At 39.9% G+C, this 20,410-nt stretch overlaps 1 protein-coding gene across 1 annotated transcript; it reads left to right on the forward strand.

Moving 5' to 3' along the window:
- Positions 1 to 11,465: 11,465 nt before the first annotated feature.
- On the forward strand, positions 11,466 to 20,354 carry GORASP1 (golgi reassembly stacking protein 1). The gene is made up of 9 exons (XM_041486609.1): positions 11,466 to 11,742; positions 13,623 to 13,703; positions 14,723 to 14,926; positions 15,609 to 15,695; positions 16,033 to 16,163; positions 16,704 to 16,845; positions 17,354 to 17,498; positions 17,792 to 17,944; positions 18,235 to 20,354. Exons 1-9 carry the CDS (start codon positions 11,680 to 11,682, stop codon positions 18,516 to 18,518), a joined length of 1,290 nt encoding a protein of 429 aa, XP_041342543.1. The 5' UTR covers positions 11,466 to 11,679; the 3' UTR covers positions 18,519 to 20,354.
- Positions 20,355 to 20,410: the final 56 nt, after the last annotated feature.

Here is a 20,410-nt window from a genome sequence, read left to right on the forward strand (position 1 = left end):
ACTCAAAATGCCTGTTTTGGTGTTAAAGGCCATGCCAAGGTCCTCAAGCACAAAGCACAGGGTACTGTCAGTACTGCCAGGTTCATGCTGTTCTTGAAGAGCTCACAGTGACTGAAGCAAAGAGAACATTGCGAGTTTAAAGGAGCTGAGGACACAGTGGCACATTGTTCTCTCCCTGGAGAATAACAGGAGATAACTCCTTGGAAGTGGTGAACCAAATTAGTCCTTTTCAAAGGGCCAGAACTTGCTCCAAGCACTGAAAAAGGATTGGACAAATTAGTTCTGCACTTGAGAGTTAAATGAAAAGGCACAGGAAAACTTCAGGATAACAGCCAACCTTCCTTATAGACAGCCCTGCACGTACAAATGTTGGATTTGATAGAGACAAAGCTTGGGAATGGAGCCTTATCCCAAACAATGGAAGGAGTGGTGAAGTTCACCAGAGCAGAAAAATCACTTCCAGAAGTTATAAACAGTCTGTCAGAGAAGCTGTGGTCCTGTTCCACATGAAGAGCCAAAGCCCCAGAGGATCTGGGCAAATCTGAAGCACACTGTTCATAGCTCTCTGTCCTTTCCAGCTTCCTCAAATTATCCCAGAGCTTGATTAGATTGTCCATGAGGCTATTTGGAAAAAGCAGAGGCTGACCAATCTTCTCAACATGAAGTTTCCATATAAAGTTTCTATATAAAGCACCGTGAAAGAGAAAAGTTATTTTACAAAAAAGTGAATTTGGAAATATTTGCAGTAAGCATAGGTCTGCACATAAATTTATATACAATAAGTGCATGGTTTTCTTTCAGATATCTAACTAACTTTTTTACAATATCTTGATGAATGTACAGGTTTTCTCATACATATGCCATCCTTCACATGCCATTTATAGCTTCACAGTTCTTACAATTTTACAGATCATGTGCTTGCCAGTTCTGATGCACAGATTAATGGAAAATCAAGCACTTAGAAAAGAGACAAATCAGGCACTAAGCATATAAACTCTGCCAAGGAAGAAGTCAGCCTTGGAGGAAAATTAGTTTGTTTACTTTTCCCCAAGTACCACAACTCTTCCATCGAATCATGACAGCTTAAGTACCTTGTTTCTGATTATATGCTTAGACAAGGAGTGCTTCTGCAATTAATGAAGTACTTCTGTCAGGCACTAAATAAATTTAAACTCTGTCAATGGCATGTGTTGCTGGAAAGCTCCCAATCCAAATCTCTCCCTGGGACACAGATGCCTGCATTTCTCCAAACTTCTCCCTTGAATCTCCAAGCTGATGCTCCCACTCTCACCCTGAAATCGCAGCATAGCCCTGAGCTCTGCTAAGTGCACAAAGCCCCCTTTGTTGAGCTAAGGGATTTTATGGGTCATTCCAGGTGCTAACTGAGCTGTTTAACACCATCCACAAAGAGACACCTGCACGGCTGTGATGATGACAAACAAAACCCAGCTCGGTGTTAATAAAGAACAGCGTTTCCTTTAACCACTGGAAGGAGCAATCCCTTGGAGCAGCTGGGGAGGAGAATTTATTTATCAGAGGATCTTTAGGGCACTGGCTCGTGGCTCTCCATTTCCAGGTACTGACACAGCTCACAAGTGATGATCAGCTGTGCCAGGGGTGATGTTACAGGCACGGCTGAGCTGCTCCAACAGCTTGTTGCTGCAAAAAAGGAGTGATTTGTTATCACTCTATTCCTGGCAGCAGATCCCTCACTTGCCTTGAGCTCTGGAACCTGAACTCTCAGGAAGTGAAAGGATTTGATTCACTAAGCCAGGGAAAATGTATTCCTATTTTTGCTGGTTGTTTTAGAAAGCTGAATCAGGTGCAGAATTAGAGGCAGGTGAGAACCTGTGAGAGAATTAAGGCTGGAGGAGGAGCAGGACCTCCCCCATTGCAGCACAGCAAGTTCTTGAGGGGCTTTTTGGTTGGACATCAATGTTTACAGAAGTCAAAAAGATGTACATCTAGATAATGAACATTTTACTGTGCTTTTCATCCAGTGCTGCCAGTCCCATGCAGGATAAAAGATCTGTGCCATCCACTCTCACACAAATCCCAGCCTGCAGGGAGCTACCCCGGGCAAACACGAGGAAATCACTAAAGATGAGAACAGATTCCAGTTACAATCTGGGTTACAAACTGAGCCTTAGAGCCATCACACAAACTGCACAGAGGTGTAGCTCTGAAAATCCCAAATCCACAAACATTCCCTCACATGCCTTACCAGCAGTAGAGTCCTTTGAAGTAGTTATCGCCAGATTCCAAAATTTATTTTTTCTTCAACATTCCGAAGATTAAAAAAAAAAAATTAAATTCTTTTCTAGTTTTATAAAGGTTACTACTTCTCAGAAAATTTAATATTTCCAGGGCTGAAAAGTTACCTAAAAATTATATGGCATTAAAGCACATTTTATCACTACCTTACAATAACTCAGATTATATCAGATCTGGAAAAACTTAAATATTGACTTAAATCGTGCAGGCTTAATTTTGTTTTGTTCTGTGTCTGTAACTAATCAGATAGAGCAATACTTCTTTTCTCTTGGGAAAAGAGGAAGGTTTTTAAAAGAAATAATGGCAGAGCTACAGAGCCAAGAGGAATTTAAATGCTGCTGACATCTCCAGCTCCTAGAAGTGGAAAACTCTTCCAAAACTGTCAAATCTATTAATTCTCCATGTCACACTACAGAAATGCCTGTGAAATCCTGGATTTTACCCAGAAGGGGAAAATTTTTTAGGTGAAAGAAAGAAGAAGAAACTCTTCTTAGCTCTGTTAAGAAAACAGAGTTTTTATCTTTTAGTAAGTTTTTTTTTTTTTTTTTTTTTGTTTTTAAACTTGGAGTATAAATCTGACTAAAATCACAATCTTCAAGCTTATTTAATGTTATATATTTATGATTTCTATACAACATTCTGCTAAAGGGTTATTGCCTGTTCATATTTCTGTTTCTTAAACATGAGATCTCTCCTCATCTAGAATACAAAAACTTGTGAAAAGGAAAGGAGATGACCAAATAAAAAGCCCTACACATGCATTGCATGCGTACACATGCATTAAACATGCATTACACATGCATTAAACAATATTCCAAATTTGTTTACTTTAAATTCTATCAGAATAGATAATAAATGAACTAATATTACCATCCCAAAAAGTGTGTAGGACATTTCCCCTTTTTAGGAAGAGTTCCAAACCCATCTCAGGTGTCACACTGTAATGGATGGGTGGATCAGTGTCACCACTTTGGTGGCAATGACCTGCAAAACCCAAACGTTTCTTCTCTTTTTAGATGTGTGTCTTGAGTGAATATATTTTCTATCCTACAGAGACAGTATTTAGGGGATGCAGATCTCTCATTTTCATAATTTTATTTCTTTACTCATTTTCTATGACTTTCTCTGCAAAAAAATTAGTGATGCCAACCAATCTCATGGAGCAATTTCCTGCTTGGTGCTTTTATGGAAAAACAGTGTGCTGATGTGTAGACTGGAGAAACAGTTATTGCATCTTGACAATCAATCACCCAAATTAAAAATAAGGCAACTTCATTATTGTCTGAGAAAATAAGAAGTAATTAAAAATGAAGTATTTAGATAACAATTGTAATAGTATCAAGAGCCTCTTATTTTCTCTCTACTGAGTTCTATCATAAAAGACAGAAACAGAGCAGATCGATTTTTTTCCAAAACAATTTCAATCTAGTTTTATAATTAAATCAAAGATAGATTTCCCCATTAGCACAACTATTGCAGTATCAGAGTAATTATGAATAATCAGCCAAGGGTATTTTTTACTGATTTTCCTTGTGCATCATTAATTATCTGAAGTGACAGGCCTAACATAATTTCTATCATGAATAAACAAGTAGAGGAAACACAGAGGAAGTCAAGTACAAATAACAAGGAGATGGCCTCTCTTTGAAAATCAGAGCAATCCTGCAAAATGTTAATGGCTGTTCTATTTAAATGAAGCTGCAAGACATTAAAGCTTGTGATGTGTTGCATATCATTAATTCTCAGTAAAAGTGTAGATGGAATTCATACTTAATTCAATGCAATTTTCTGCCAGTTAATGGCCCTGAGAATCAAACATTCACAAATGTAAATGGGAGTTTTCCAAACCAATACTTTATGGGCTTTAAGAACTGGCTTTTACTGTGAGTAGAAAACTATACCAGAGCAATTTTCCCTTTTCTTGAGTGTGACCTGATTTTTATATTTGTAATATGATGCTCTCTTCTGATGATTTATTGTATTACATGTGAAGTTTAAAATATTTTTCAATTTTATACATTTTATTTAATGGATAAATAAATATGAAAATTGCTACTGTGGCTGAATTTCCTTTTTAAGTTCTTGTTCCTTTTTGGCTGTTATTCCATTTCAATGCCAGAAATACCATTTAAGAATGCCCTCATGATAATTCCATGGTTTTGAAAAAATTAGGCAATATTTCCTTTTTTATATTTTTGAGACACCAAAAGAACAATTTCTCTCACCTTGTATAGTGAGATGCTGATTGATATTTTTAAAAATACTTTCTTTACTATCTGTTGGAGTAGAGATTGATGCATCTTTACAGCTTTCAGCAGCTTGTACTCAGTCCTGGTGCTGATGATGCTGGACATTAATCGGCGGTGCCAAATTCTGGTGGAAAAAAAAAACGGTCCTGGCTGCTTTGAAAAGTCAAGGTTTTGTGTCCTCTGCTGTGTCTCAAAAACCTGCAGCAATGATGAAAAGTGCAAGAAAATGAAGCAACGACCACAACAATTCCTGAAAGTTTTTCAGAGCAGTTTCACTTGTGTCTGTGTGAAGGGAAGGGCGCTTTGAAATCTCCTTTTCCTGGTCCAAACCAGAGCACTCAGTTCAACAACTGGAAACTTCACTCCCAAAGCTCTGAGGTGACTTCTCCCACAATCCCAGTTATCCCAGTGTGCTGATGGCTGCATTACTGACTGCTGCCAACCCAGCTGAGCAGCTCCTGCATCCATCTGAAATGCTGGAACATTTCCAGGGGCTCTGTTTGCTCAGGAAATACCTTTGCCTACCAACTCAGGCAGCTCTGATAGCACCAGGACAGGGGTACAGTAAAGGAGACTAAAGAATAAGCTGGGGAGTCTCTGCAAGGCTTTGCCATAAGAAAAATCAGATGTTAAACTCATATAATGCTCTGTAAATCTGTAATGAATTTAGCTGCACTGCATTTGGAAGAACCACAACTTCCTTTACCATCTACATCTTATTTCTATGAAATGGAAATTCTCTTTTGTGAATACAGGAGGGAGCTTGAAACACACCAGAACAACAAAATCCACAAAACTGGACATGGCTGAGCCCTTGCCTCTGCCTGGCAACTCTTAAATGTAGAATTATCTTTCTTTATGCTTCTCCAAGGTTAAAAGATTCAATGCTTTACAAATTCTGAAGAGGTGATATTGTTAACGAGGTGATATTGTTAACAAGGTGATGATGATTTAAATTCTTTATGTATGATGCATATATGAAAATGTTGTCTAATCACTGTTAGAATTCCCATTTATGAGCATCCTGTGCGTGCCTTCCAAGAGGTATAAATAAGTATCATTGAAGATCATGACAGATTTATTAATATTTGCCTGTGAAGTGGATAATTCCATCAGATACATAATTGCTCAGGACAAAATTCACTTGTTCACATGATAAAGGTCCTGCAAATCATCTGCACAAGTGGAAGGTGAAATGAATCTCCTTAAGAAAATTCAGTTTAAACTGGTTTGCTCTACAAAGTGCTCTTCCTTTTAATTTTGAATAATGACTTTCTGTAAACATTAGTGTCCTCTGTAATGTTGAGTTCTTATTCCTACGTATTTTGACCACAACATTGTTTAGGGTCAACTTATTTCATAATCCTAAAATTTATTATAGGTGTATTGCTGCATAAATATTTTGCATTGATAATGAAGAACTAATATTCTATTAATATTTTTCATCATTCTTAACTAATGAAACTCATTCACAGAATTTTCTCTGTATTGCAAGCTTACTTCTGAAGCTCACTGATTTTAGTATATATTTGAAAATATTTGAAAACATGAATCCTTTGAGATTTTGAATGTTATTCGTTTATAATTTCTCATGAGTTCTACAGTAAAACAGTTCTGAAAGAAGCCAAAATCTTTCTACTACACAATCCTTCAGCCATACTGAAAAATTACTTGTACAATGGGCTTGAGAAATCTTTAATAACAGCTACAGTCAAGAATTGCCTGTTTTTCTTCACTGACTGAAAAAAGAAACCTACAACTAGCTCAGCTGCAGCTTTTTACACTGTATGTACAGATCTAAATGTAGAGCAGTCAGCACACATCTCACATTTACACAGGAACCTTTAGAAAAGATTGATATTGCAGGCAAGCTGTAAGTGCTAAGCACACAAAGAGCTTTGGAAAATAAGCATTTGAAGTGTGCAGGATCTGCCAGCTCTGTGTGACATTGTTTTAGTTCCATTGCCATGAATGATAAATGACATTTCTTTCAAAATTCAGTATCTGCAAAAGCAAAGACCTGATGCAGATATCATTGTGTGGAAATGCCACAACACTGAAGTATTTGTAGTGGCTTAAAGCCCTGTAACAACAACAATATATTTCTGGGTTCCTGCCAGTTGTTATGGATTTAACCTTGCATTATCAATTACCTGGTTTTTCATGGACTGATTTTATTATAAAAGGAAACTCATCCGTGGACAAACTGTTTTGGAGGATGCCTAAAATATTAATCTTATCTATTTATTACCAATAATACAATCCTATATTCACTGTCTAATACACAATTAACAGAATAAAATTTTAAAAAGTTGAATTTCAAAAAGTGTTTGCTAAGAAATTTGACAACAACTTTCACCCACCAGTTAGAGATTTACCCGTTTTTATGACATGAATGTGCCACCTTTGTTCAGTGTCACATGGGACCAAAAAGTCTCCTTTGCCTGCTTTCAGAACTCTTTTAGACGCAAAAAATTGAGCAGACTGTTTCCTGTACAAGACAACCAATGAGAAAATAATAATTACACACACACACAAACAAACAAACAAAAAAAAAAAAAAAAAAAAAAAAAAAAAAAAAAAGGGAAAAAAACACCCCCCAAAAAAAAAAAAAAAAAAAAAAAAAAAAAAAAAAAAAAAAAAAAAAAAAAAAAAAAAAAAAAAAAAAAAAAAAAGGGGAAAAAAAACCCCCCCAAAAAAACCAACAAAGAAACCACAGGGAGAAGAGGCCGAAAATCTTAAATTCCTTATACCTTTTTGTCACTAGGTCAGGATTTGCCTCTTAGTGGAACACTCACTAAGACCTGTTCAGAGAGTGCTTTAATTCCAGCTTCCTTGCCTCTGGCATATAATTACATCAAAGTAATTCTAAACTTACAACCAAATGTAAGTAGACACGATGAAACAGTGTTACCCCCAACCATTATTTTATTTTCCCCCATAGAAACAAATAAACTTTCTTCCCTGTCTGAAAAAGTTTTGGAATAATATAGAAATATTTACTAAAAAAAAAAAAAAAAATCCCAGATTTCATAGTAAACAAGAAATGTAATCTAGATAATTACAAACTAAGGTACAGTATGCATTAGATTTTGCATATTAACACTTATTTGTATTGGGCTAAAAGTCTAATGATCTCATTTTACTTTTTAAGTAGTGAGGCCTTCTGCCTTGCTATGGGTGAGATACCATTGATGCACTCCCTCTCAAGATCCAGGAGACATTTTCAGCCTTCTGTCAAGTCCTTCATTATTTTTATCTATTAGCTATAAAAACATTCTTGTATAATATAATTAATTAGTCCCCACATTCTTCCTGTTTCTTTGATTTCCCAGCTCTAAGCCAGCCTCAAAATCTAAAAACTGAAATATTCAAATTCCAAGACTAAACCAAAAATGTGCTAAATGTGTACAATTTTTTAAAAGTGATGAAACAGCAACAACACTCAAACAAACAAAGAAAATCCTCCTAATGCTTGAAACACACATGCAGGGCTTTCCAGATTCTGGTGCTGAAAGCAAAATTGTTCATAATTTTCCAGATTGCAAAGTAAAGCAGTAAGTTTTCTCCTTTAGGAAGTATATTTTAAAAAAATTAAATATTTTTTGCAAAAAAAGTCACACCAAATATACAACATATATATTCACACACATATTAAATATATTATATATATATATAATTCTCCACTGACAGATCTTTGTTTTCCTAAATTTCTTATTTCTAATTGAATAACTTTCTTCTCTAGTGTCTGAAACACTCTTGTGCTGATGTTCCAGAAACACCCATGCAGCCATTTAAAATAAATCCTTAGTGCAGCACAATCATCCTCGACAGAGCCACATGAAAATAAAACTTGATTTCTCTCTGTGAGAAGACACAATGTGTCACTAGAAATCCTGCTATGCCATGCTGCTCTTTAATAATTTATTGGAGGCTCTGGGCCCTGGCTAAGCTGACAAATTTAATATGGAAGTGCTGTTCAAGTGTTGAATAAACATGAGCTAAACTATTTTTCCAAACAAACAAAACTGCTGCAAAAGAGTGCCACGGGGCAGATTAGGTTCTTTTCACTAATTTTTTGACAGCAGCACTATTTTTGGTGCTAGTTTCTTTAGTAAATTAGATAAAATACTATTTAAAATATGCCTACATTTACCAAATCACCCCTAGATTTCTTTTGTTCTACAGCTCCTCATTTAACCTGCAGAGGTGGATGAAACACTGGACTAATGGATCATCAAATTTCAGACTGCTGGAACTTGTGACAAGCAAAATCTAAAAGCAGAAGTTAGGAAAAAAAAAAAAAAAAGACCACCATATCTAATTTTTTACACCTTTTGTCATCTCAGTGTGTATCTCTCTTTCCAGGCTTTTAGATTACGAGGAAAACCAGTGTTTGGGTTTTTTGATAATGCTTTGAATGATCTTTCAGTGATCATTCACTCTCACAATCTATTTATCTTTTAGCCACTCATTGATATAAACATAACTCAAAGTATTGCTGCTTAGTTTCCTTAAAAAAACTTTGGTAAAGCTTTGATGAGGGAGTTTTTGAAATCCAAGCTGGCAGACTGTTCCTTTCTGTGTATTTCCAGATGTGTGAGACTGGGTATTCCTTTATCAGAGCCATGTTGGCTCTTACCAAGAATATAATACTCAAGTACCCACTTAAAATATTAATTATTGGAGTTTCTCTTATGTTATTAAGGCTTGCAGACCTCCCCTTCAGATCTCTGCCAGAATTCCTGGTGTCTTAGGTTGGAAATGGATGAGGATCCCTGCTCCAGCAGAAGCACAGCTGGCACTGCAGGAGGGCTGAGCCCCCATGGGATGGGACTGTGCCACCACCCTGACCCACAGGGCTCAGCTCCTGCTCTCACTCTGGAAGCGTTGTTTTGTATCACTGAATTTTCAAAAAATGTATTTTCTTCCCTAATAAAGAACTGTTATTCCTGCTCCCATGTCTTTGCCCGAGAACCCCTTAATTTCAAAATTGCAATAATTCAGAGGGAGAAGGTTTACATTTTCCATTTCAGGGGAGGCTCCTGCCTTCCTCAGCAGACACCTGGCTTTGCAAACCAAGACACCTTGTTAAAAATTTGGATGTTTAGCACTTCCCAGTCCCCTGCAGCCCTTGTAGCAAGCAGTACAAAACACCTGCTTGCGGTGTGCCAGCTCATTCCCCTGCTCCTCCAGAAAGATGGGATAAGTACTACCTATTCCTGAAAATTTCCTGCTTATTTTCTCTCTTCATGGACTCTTTCACCTCCACCTTAAACACAAGACAATGCAAAGAAAGGCTGGGAATGGGAACCTCTTCACTGCCTTCTGTGATAAACACAAATGCAAAGAGTTCCTCTAGATTTTTTTTTTTTTTTATTATGGTCTTTTATCTCCTAAATACTAATTTAGAGAATTCCTCTAGATTTTTTTTTTTTAATGGTCTTTTATCTCCTAATTTAATGCTGGAATCAGACTCCCTCCTCTGGCACCTACTTTTGGTAAGTCTGAAGAAATATTTCTCATTTCTGTTTGTAAAAATGCAATTACATGGCCAACACTGCAGCTCCTCATTGGCTCACCTGTTACAAAAGACACTCTGGAAAAAAGCAGTTTAATACAAAATACTGTCATGATATAAGGCTCCCAAATATACACAGCATAAAAATCCCAAAGATAAACATTTGGCTTTTTTTTTTTTTTTTCTGAATACTTTTATTTCCCATCTGCTCAATGAATGTGATGCACAGATCTGCAGTCACAGCTTAGAGACAACTCCAGGGAAATGTTACTTAAAAAGGCCCCTGAGAATATCCTGTGCATTCTTTGGATAAATATGAACCAAAGTGTGTGGATTTTCAAGCATAAATAGCTCCTGAAGTGACAGGGAATGTAAGAATTTCACTTGGAAGCAAAGGCACAGAATGGAAAAAGTAGCTTTTTTTTATTATTTATCTTTTTTTTTTTTTTTCTGTTTTTATGTATCAGACTTGAACCACAGAGATTATGTGGATGGGTTCTTTGAAAAATGAGATCTTGGAGGTGACAGCAGTACTAGCAAGGAGTTTTAATGAAATTAGTACTTTTATACTGAAATGAAAATGTTCATGCAGGAAATACAACTAACATTTTAACAATATTAACAAAATAACACTTCCAATTAATTCTGCTGCTTTGAAATTTTTCAGAACGTTTCCATTCATGAGTTAAAGGCAGAATCAGAAGGATCCATCCTAAGTAGAACACAGTGGGGCAGACATGAAATTTCAGGGGGATGGAAACACCAGAACCTCTTAGAAACAGAAATACCACAGCCTACCACTCGTAAAACAGCAACATTGCACTATTGATTTAATAGCAATAATTAATGCTGAAAGTTGTCTCAGCTGGTAGAAACGCTGTTCTTGAGCACAATTCTCTGCTGATGGAGTGGAATAGAAACACAATATCGGTAAAAAAAATAGCAATAACATTTTTTTTTATTATACTAACGGGGATGATTTTTAAAGGCTGTTAGAACGGGAACAGTAGTGGGCGAGTTTGGGGTTTTTTCACAGTCTTAAGCCGTGCCAGGGGAGGTTTAGGTTGGACATCAGGAGGAATTTCTTCCCACAAAGGGTTGGTCACACACTGGAAGGGGCTGCCCAGGGAGGCGGTGGAGCCGCCGTGCCTGGAGGTTCTTGAGGGAAGATTGAAGTGCCATGGGCTGTCCCCACGGTGGTGGTCGTTGATAGGTTGGATTCAGTGACCTCAGAGCTTTTTCCCAACCTAAAAAATTCCGTCATTCCGCGATTTTGTGATTCTGGGAGTCCAGCACTGGCCCCGGCCCTCAGTTCTGGCCCCGCCCCTCAGCACAGACCCCGCCCCTCAGCAATAGCCACGCCCCTCAGCAATAGCCACGCCCCCTCTCCGCCCCCCGCAGCAACGCCTCGCTTCTCCCGCCCCGCCCCCGTCGCTAGGGGGCGTTCCCCTCCCGTCACGCGCCAGGTCGCTCAGTCGAGCCACGCTCCCGCATCGCTCCGCCGTGTCCCGGCGCTGCGCTCGGCGCTCGGTTGCTCGGGCCTGCGGGAGAGGCGTGAGGGCGATGCTCGGGGCCGCGGCCGCCTGAGGGCCGGCTCCGCTCGGGTCCCGGCGCGGTGGTGCCGGTGCGGCCGCCATGGGGCTGGGCTCCAGCTCCGAGGGCCCCGGCGGCGGCGCCGAGGGCTTCCACGTGCACGGGGTGAGGCGGCCGCGGGGAGACGCAGGGAGGGAGGTCGGGAGGGCCGCGAGGGGCGGCGGGCGCCGGGGCGGCTCCGGCGGGGTCGCGCTGCCGTTCCCCGCCCGTGCTGGCCGGGTGGGCCCGGCTCGCAGCTGGCGGCTCTTCCCGGAGCTGCCACGCCGGCAGGGGCGGGGCGGGGCGGCCGCGCCGCTCCCGGTACCTGCGGGTGCCCGACCCGGCGAGCTCGGGGCCGCGACCTGGCGGGACTTGGGTGCCGAAGAGCCTGGGGGAGCCCGTGCGGCTGCTCTCGGGGAGCTTCAAGTAGTTCGAGAGTAGAACAGCGCTTCTTCCTTCCCTGTTCCCCTCCTTTTCTCCCGGCTCCCCTCCATCTCTCCTCTCTGCTCTTCTCTTCTCTCTCCCTATTCGCCTCTTCCCTCCTTTCCCTGCTCCCTTCCCTGTGGATCTCCACACACCCTGTTAGGGCGTTAATTCCCCCTCCAGAGGTGTTTCCCCCGTGGCTGCCTCTCCCAGATGCAAGTCTGCTGTAACTCTCTCTTTAGCAGGTTGTCTGCACGTACAGTGGTGTAAATGCATATCTGAAAGTTTAAGAATGGGCAGACAGCAGCTGTTTGCATGAGTTATCGTTTCTTTTAGTGGTATTTTCCCTCCCTGGAATAAGAATGGGAGCGTTGCTGCCACGTGCTGTTTCCACTTCATCTGCATTCTGTGTTTCTCAGCATCAGTGTAAGCTGCCTGTTTGCTTTTGATGCAGTTCAGGGCTGTGATCAAAGTTAATGCTTTGATTCCAGCTGTGGTTACAGTGCTCAGTCTTGACTGCTTAAAAATAAAGCATGATTTTTGTTCTTATTTTTTGCTTTAGAAGCTTTTACTGAAGTAACTATGCTATTAAATATATTTTATAACTTTTATAGACAGTTCTGCCAGCGAAAGCCTCAATACCAGTACAACTTTATCTATTAAAAAATAGAGTAAAAAGTAAAAATATGTGTCTAGCATTTTGGTAACACCAGACCAAATATAAGACGTAGCAGTTTTAACTTTCCTAGCAATGAACTTCCCAGTTTAGATGATGCCTGGGTTTTAATTTTGTGCTTAAATTGTGAGGTGGCCCTCAGGAGTCAGATATATCTCAGGTTAAGGGCTGCTGAGGTAACAAAAAGTGAAGTCAAGAGCAAACTCAGTAGGTTTGCAGTGATTCCTTAACACCATCTTGCTTTGTCAGTGCACCTTGAAGTGGGTGGATTTAATGTAATTTCAAACTTGGTGGGGTTTTTCCTGGTATGAATGTGTTTTATGAGTATTCTCTCTAGTGATGGCATCTCTTCTATGACAGCTTTGGTTCTAATGAAACTGAGATGTCCTAACTCTTCTTAGGAATCTTTTGTAAGTGGTGGCAGTTTTCTTGACCACAACTTGTGGGCAGGTGTGTGCTTGTGTAAATATTCCTGTTCCAATGGGCTGGAAATGTGGGAACCCAGCTGTCACTTGTGTTCATGGAAAAATGGCTCTGGTGCCAGTGGAGACTCTCACTGTGCTCAGGTTGTTAGAACCATAGGAGAAAATCCTGCAGCAGCACGTTGAAAACCAAGCCTTTCTCCAAAGTGTTCAGTATTTAATAATTGCAGGCTGTGCACTCTGAATCGCAACATTTGTGTCTTGTATGGGGTTCAAAACCTGCTTTTTACAGCTTGATTTGGATATCTGTTCATAGTTACATAAAAGTAAGAGCCTGATTATGCACTGCTGCTTGAGAGTGGTCATTTGGTGCCTTATCTCTGGCTCACCTCAAAAGTAAATATTGAATCAAGTGTAAAGATTAACACTTTCACTTATGTAACTGGAGGTCAGTGTAGAATAACAATAAAATCTGTGTTCTGCAGGTTCAGGAGAACTCCCCAGCCCAACAAGGAGGACTGGAGCCTTTCTTTGATTTCATCATTGCCATAGGACACACGAGGCTTGTAAGTCTCAGATGATTTCAGTTGTTTTCCACCCTACATGAACTGTGGGCACTGTAGTCATGATGAAAAGCAAAACCATAAACTGTCACAAGCAGAGAAACTTTTCACATTGGACATTAAAAGTAAAGTAAAACTTGCAGGGGTTCAGTCTCTTTGGCTAGATCCAAGTTTGAAGGAAAGGTTTTGTTTATGCCTTTACCTTAACTTCTTAGCAGGTTAACACAATGTTTTTGTTATTGCTCATTTGTAATGTTTTCTACCACAAGGTGAATGCTGAACTGGTGAGTCAGTAGTCAGAGCTCAACATTTGTTTAAACAAACTTGTTTCAACATTTGATAAAACGTGGAAAAGAATCATTGTGTCTGCTTATACTTCTGAGGCCAAGAACACAGTTCCTGTGTGTTATGAGAGAAGAGCTGAGTTTTGGTTTGATGGGGTTTTTTTGGGTTTTGATTGGGGTTTTGTTAGTTTACTTAAAAGGCTCAGAGCTTTGCCTTGTATGCTCCACTCTAACCACATTCAAGCTGAAATAATGAAGTTTGTCTTTTGTTTTATGAGAGGAGATGTCTTTTTTGGAAGTGATCATTATAAGGGCAGGTTTTGGGGGTAGACCATTTAATCTTCTGATGTGACAAAAATGAAGCTATTCTTTCCCAGTCAGTGTGCAGTGACTTTGAAGGGCTGCTGAAGAGGGATGGGGCTCAGAGACACGAAGTGAAATGTTGCTGCTCTGTGTAGATTACAGTTGGCATCTGATACTGCTGGTATTATTAATAGCAGCTGTGAAGGACAGGAATGCCAGTGATGAAATGGCCTAACAGGAAGTATTTATGTAAAGGGATGTGTGTTGACAGTACTGACTGCCTTCTAGTAAAAGAAAATTGAATTGGATATTGCTGGGATTGTTTGTGAGCCACAGAGCCTAAACTTTGATAGTTTTGGTTCTTTGTATTCAAATTCTGCCACAGATGTTACAGGTGCAACTGGAAATAATGTTAATCTTGCATCTGCTTTACAGAACAAGGAAAACAATATGTTGAAAGACCTGCTGAAGGCAAATGCTGAGAAAGCAGTGAAGCTGGAGGTGTACAACATCAAAACAATGAAAATCCGAGAGGTGGAGGTGATCCCCAGTAACATGTGGGGAGGACAAGGCCTCCTTGGAGCCAGCGTGAGGTTCTGCAGCTTCCAGGGAGCCAATGAGCACGTCTGGCACGTTCTGGTGAGCAGCAGCTCTGGCTGGCTCGTTACTGTCTGTGTAGCCTTGTTTTACTGTGTGATGTTTAGCAGAAATGTGAAGTACAGTGATGCAGCCACACAGAGGAAGGGAACACAGTCCTGAAGGTTTGTCTGAGCTATCTGAGTAGGGACAAGGAGTGGGTGGCTGTCAGGGCTCCCAGTGACAAAAATAACTCCATCCCAACCAGACCAAACAGTATAGCTGGGAAGGGTTTTTTTCCTTTTATGCTGAAGAATCAATGGCAAAAGTAAAAGGATTCTGGCCTGACTGCTGTCTCTCTAAAGCTGGCTAAACTTCACTGAAGTAATATTAATGTTACAAAAAGCGCCACAAATTTATTTTAAAATTAAGAGGAAGAGATGAAAGAGTAGAACTGAACAGAAAATAATGTTTATCTTTCTGGTTGTTTAAGCAAATGCAATTTCTCAGCATCTTCAGAAGATGTAATTTTAAATTGGTAAGATTTTCTTACTCATTACATTCTACATCTTTCTTACCCAGCATGTTTTACAGGATGGCACAGGTAGATGTAGACTATTCGAGAACTGATTTTTTATCCCATTAACAAATTGTTCTTTCCTTCCTTGCTCTGGGAGTTAGTTCTTTTTGATCCTGGGAGTTTATCCTGCTGGGGGTGCAGATGACTCGTGTCATTCTTTCACAGGACGTGGAGCCTTCCTCTCCTGCGGCTCTGGCTGGGCTGCAGCCGTACACTGACTACGTTGTGGGATCTGATCAGATTCTGCAGGAGGTAGGGTGCACGTTCCTTCCAGCAGGCACCGATTGTCTTTGTGCCTGCCAAGTGTTTATTGTAGGATTTGGGTTTTGTATAAATCTCATCAAGCACATGGCGGGTGGCATTGAGGGATTTTGGAGGGTTGATGTTTATGACAGAAGCTTTATTGTTGAGGTAAACATCTTTCTTTTAATCTGACAATAAAAGAAATTTGCCACTAAAGATCAAACTACATTGGTGATTTTTCTCTCTCTGGGTCTTTAATATCTCACACCAAGTAAATAACTATGTAAAATGTTGACTTGCACATATGGATTTATTAACTACTACCTTCTATCTTTTTTTTTCCTAGTCAGAGGATTTCTTTTCCCTGATTGAATCCCACGAGGGGAAGCCGCTGAAGCTGATGGTTTATAACACTGAGGCAGATTCCATCCGAGAGGTAGTTGTGACTCCCAATGGAGCTTGGGGTGGAGAAGGAAGGTACTGATCTCTCTTGATGACAGGTTTTATACTTGCTGTAAATGAGCTCCTGTTAGGAGTATTACTGCTATCAGTTATTGGTGTTTCCAAGTTAAGCCTTGTTTCCTCACACTTGTCACCCAAAACTGTTAATCTTTATGTTAAAAAAAATCAGCTTAGAATTAAGAACTGGGCACATTCAGAATCTAATCCTGCTCAATTTGAATCAAATGGCAGAGCTCCTGTCTTGAGTTCCCCATTAGCAGGTTCATTATCTGCATTCTCATAGTCAAAACATTCAGCTAAAGCAAGAACAAAATTTACATCAGGTCAGATTAAATATTTTGTAAAGATATAAAATAATTCACTGAAAGCTAAGCTGTCAGCATTTCTCAAAGTTGATTGCAGAGTGTTCCTTGAGTACTCTTAATTCTTGCAGGTAGGTATTTCCTGGTATAGATAGAAGACACAAACTATTCTTGTTTTAAAAAGTCAAAATTTAAAATACTAGCTTTGTTAAGAGCATCTTTTTTGTGTCTTGATTTTTTTTCTCATGTACAGTTTAGGATGTGGTATTGGATATGGTTATTTGCACAGAATTCCAACACAGTCCATGACATCAAAGAAAAAGCCAGAAAACAAATCACCTTCACCCTCACCAGAGGCTGGAACTCCTCTGCCATCCACTAATGGTTACACAGAGGTAGGAAAAAAATAGATTCCAATCTCTGCCACATTCTCTGGAGTTTCAAAATTTTCTGCTGTTTGGGACAGTGGTAATACAGAATGTTTGAGACCAGTATTCGATTTTTCTGAATGAAATGGAGCTGGGTGAAGGGAAGGGGAGAGCTGATGCTGCTGAGCAGGTGCAATATCACCAGTGTCAGCTGATAGAAATTCTTGCCAGGTATTTTTTCCCTGCTTTCAAGTCTTGCATCGTACAGCTGTGCCAGTCAATGAGGATCATGTTGGAACACCTACTTCACTAGGAGAAAGATACACCTCCAAGAACCAAGTTCAGAGAACAGACTGGCTTTAAAAGGCTGAGCTGGAATATGTCCTAAGTGGTGTTTGTCTTTCAGTTTCAGCATCACAGCTTCTCTCTGAACTGGTGCATGTGGAGACAGGCAGCATGCTGTCATGGGAGGTTTGGCTACAGGTAAAGCTTTTGATGTAAAACAATGTTTTTACTTCTTGCTGTCTTATTCCAGACTCCATTGTTGGCACCTACATCTCAGAATGACAGCTCTGAAACAGTTATGAACTTGGATCATTCCACAGAGCAGGAAATGAGTGGTTACTCACCAGAAAGTTCCCTTTCTCCTCCTCCCCCTCTCCAGAGAGTTATGGATCCAGGTATGTTTTCTTGGGTGCTTTTTTTCACCAATTCTTTAGAGTACATCTAAATAAACTAATATGGTTTAAACAAGCTAGAGGCTTAAATTCAGAACTGTGAGCACTGGTGGTGCTTTCCCTTGAGGGTTTTTACTTTCCTGGATTTCAGAGCTGTAGAATTTGGGTACCAGGGAAGTTAAATTCATTTGCATTTAGTAGGAAGGGGGTTTCACTGACTTCAGTCTGGATAGGACATGTCTTTTTCAATCTAGAATTTTGTGTTGCATCTAACTAATACTTGCTTTCTCCTTCAGGATTTCTGGATATGTCTGGAATTTCAGTTTCTGAGTTCACAAGCTTAACAGAAACGTCCAGCCTGCCCCCATCTGCCTCCTTCAACGTGCCAGCAGCAGGGGCTTCTGTAGGCTCTGAAACAATGCCAAATAGTGAAGCCTCTGCTTATTTTGGTAAGTGCAGTCAAGATTTCCTTTGGGTCTTATTTCTGGAATGGCACCAACTCACGTTCACTTAACATCATCACAGTTTTTAGAAATAGGCAAATTTTAATACAAAGCAGCAAGAATGGCAAAAATGGGATGGAAAAAGTAGCAGAAATCAGGTTTAGAAATGGAAAAATCTAATGTTCTTTTCCTTAAGTTTATAGCATGTAGGTCTCTTTCTTGAAATGAAAATGCTGAGGCACTGTCTGTTAGCCTGATATGTTCTGTTTTTTTTACAAACTCTCTCAATTTCCCAGAAAATGCCTCAGCTTTGGACCCTGACGGTTTAACCCCGTATCATGAAGGATCAGGCAAGCAGCCCACACTGGATGACCTCCTGCCTTCAATTCCATCTTTACCTTCTCTTGATCTTCCTCATGACATTTCTTCAAAACCAACACTAGGAACTGATGCTGATAACCAGGAGTCCAAGCTGCTTGTGAACAGCATTGAGAGCTCATTAACCACTGCTCCAGAGACACCAGAGCACAAAGCAGCAAGTGAGCAGAAAGGAGAAGCAGCTGCACAAGATCCTGAGTGAAATGGACCCTGCTGCTGTTTACAGACTGCTGAATGCTGCAGTGCTACAGCTTGGAATATTTTTCTGATCTTGAAAGAATTACAGTTACTCTATTTTGTTAGTGTAGACAATACTAGAAAAGAAATCACATGAAGTACATATCCTGTTGTCTTTTCCAATCACTGTTTAATGGATTGATCTATGCTCAGAATTTGAATGCTGTCCAAAATCACCCAATCAATAGAGAAATTGATGCAGAAACAAGTTGGACACTGGCAGAAAGTCAAGTTCTGGAATTCACATTTGCCTAGAAGTGCTCCTGAATGTATTTACAAAGGCACTGTGCCTGAACAGTGAGACTTAGTGATGACTTTTATCAATATGTTTGATGGCATTAAAAAAATATTTATAGTTTTAAATTGTTAGAAAGCTTTTCTAATGGTACATCTTGGTTAGACTGTTCTTGTGACTTGCAAGGCATTTCTTACACTAAGATACTTTTACTTACTGCTCTAGTACTCTTACTAGACTCTTATTTTTCTTGGTTTAATTCCCTTCTCTGCAACAGTCCTTTATGTACATTCTTTATCCCTACTTGGGCAGGAGAGAAATACAATGGGGTTTGAAATTGCAGCCTCAGATGGGACAAAGCCATGGTGGTGGGTCCTGTCATTCACTTCTGCTCTTGAGTGGACCAGGTGCTGGCCTTGCAGTTAAATAAACAGTGAGGGGGGAGGGAACGATGGTGGTTACTTGAAATAAACTGAAGATGAATTTAAAGTAGGGGTGATGAATCTTTTTGGTGAAGATTGAATGTCTTGGCTCATGTAGAGACCAAGAAATAGCTTGCCTTCACTTGTGCTTTTCTATTTACTCATTACTATTTTTATACAAATTAAGTATAAAACAGGGCTTTTGTGCAGCACCAGCAATTAGTTTTTGTAGCTTTTTTTTTTGCTTGCATTTGTCTCCAAATCACTTCTGAATGTAATGGAAAGCATGATAAACAACGGAAGACATGGATGGTTTTATAATCCTCAGGGCAGTGATTTATCATGGAATTTCAAAGCTGCTGATAGGCAGTAATAGAGATACTGCAGTGCAAACCCTTGGTAAATGAAGAGAATGGGGTACAAGGTTATAAACTAAAGTACAATTAGCACAATATTGCCTGATTTCCTTTGCCCTGGCTCCTGCTCTGTTTCTGCACTAAGTGACAGCTGACTGGGCTGAAATCTGGTACTGATGCAGTGGGGGACTCAGGGTCCCACAGGTTTGCCTGTGAAGCTCAGCTTCAGCCAAAGGGTGCAGGCAAAGTCACAGCACATGAGGGCTTCAGAGTCCACCCTGGCAAAGAAATCTGTCCTTGATCTGTTGTTAGTCTGAAATACTGCAAGTACAGTAGTTCTGAAGAGGATTGTCAAAGCACCTGTTGCTTTAAAGAATGTATTGAACTCTAACTAAAGGCAGTAGAATTGACAGTGGATTCTAGTCTGCTAAAGGGTCTGTTAATTGTGGGCCTGTTTTATTTCCTATGTTGCTGAAATCAATTTCCTATTTTGTTCCCCCAGCTGACTGTTACAAGGGAGAACAGCCAAACACTAAAACTAAATGTAATTTAAACTATTCCTAGGTTTGTTAGGTCTTGGAGCCTGATGCCTGAAGACACCTAGGTAGTGTTTTATTCATGTTGTTTATTTAAGACTGTTTCTAGTCCTTTACCTTTCTCAAAAATGGCCATGAGAGGGTAATTTAAGTGACTCTGTACCACAAACACCTTTTAGAAATCTTAAGAGCAGGGAATGTCAAAACTCATGTTAGATTTCAAATGTCACCATAATAAATGGGTTAAATTTACTTCAGTCTGTGTCCAGCCTGTGTGTTATGTTAACTGGCTCTGGGAAGGGGTTTGG

Source organism: Pyrgilauda ruficollis, unplaced genomic scaffold (genome assembly GCF_017590135.1).
Source record: "Pyrgilauda ruficollis isolate IOZ18807 unplaced genomic scaffold, ASM1759013v1 scaffold12, whole genome shotgun sequence".
Lineage (NCBI taxonomy): Eukaryota > Metazoa > Chordata > Aves > Passeriformes > Passeridae > Pyrgilauda > Pyrgilauda ruficollis.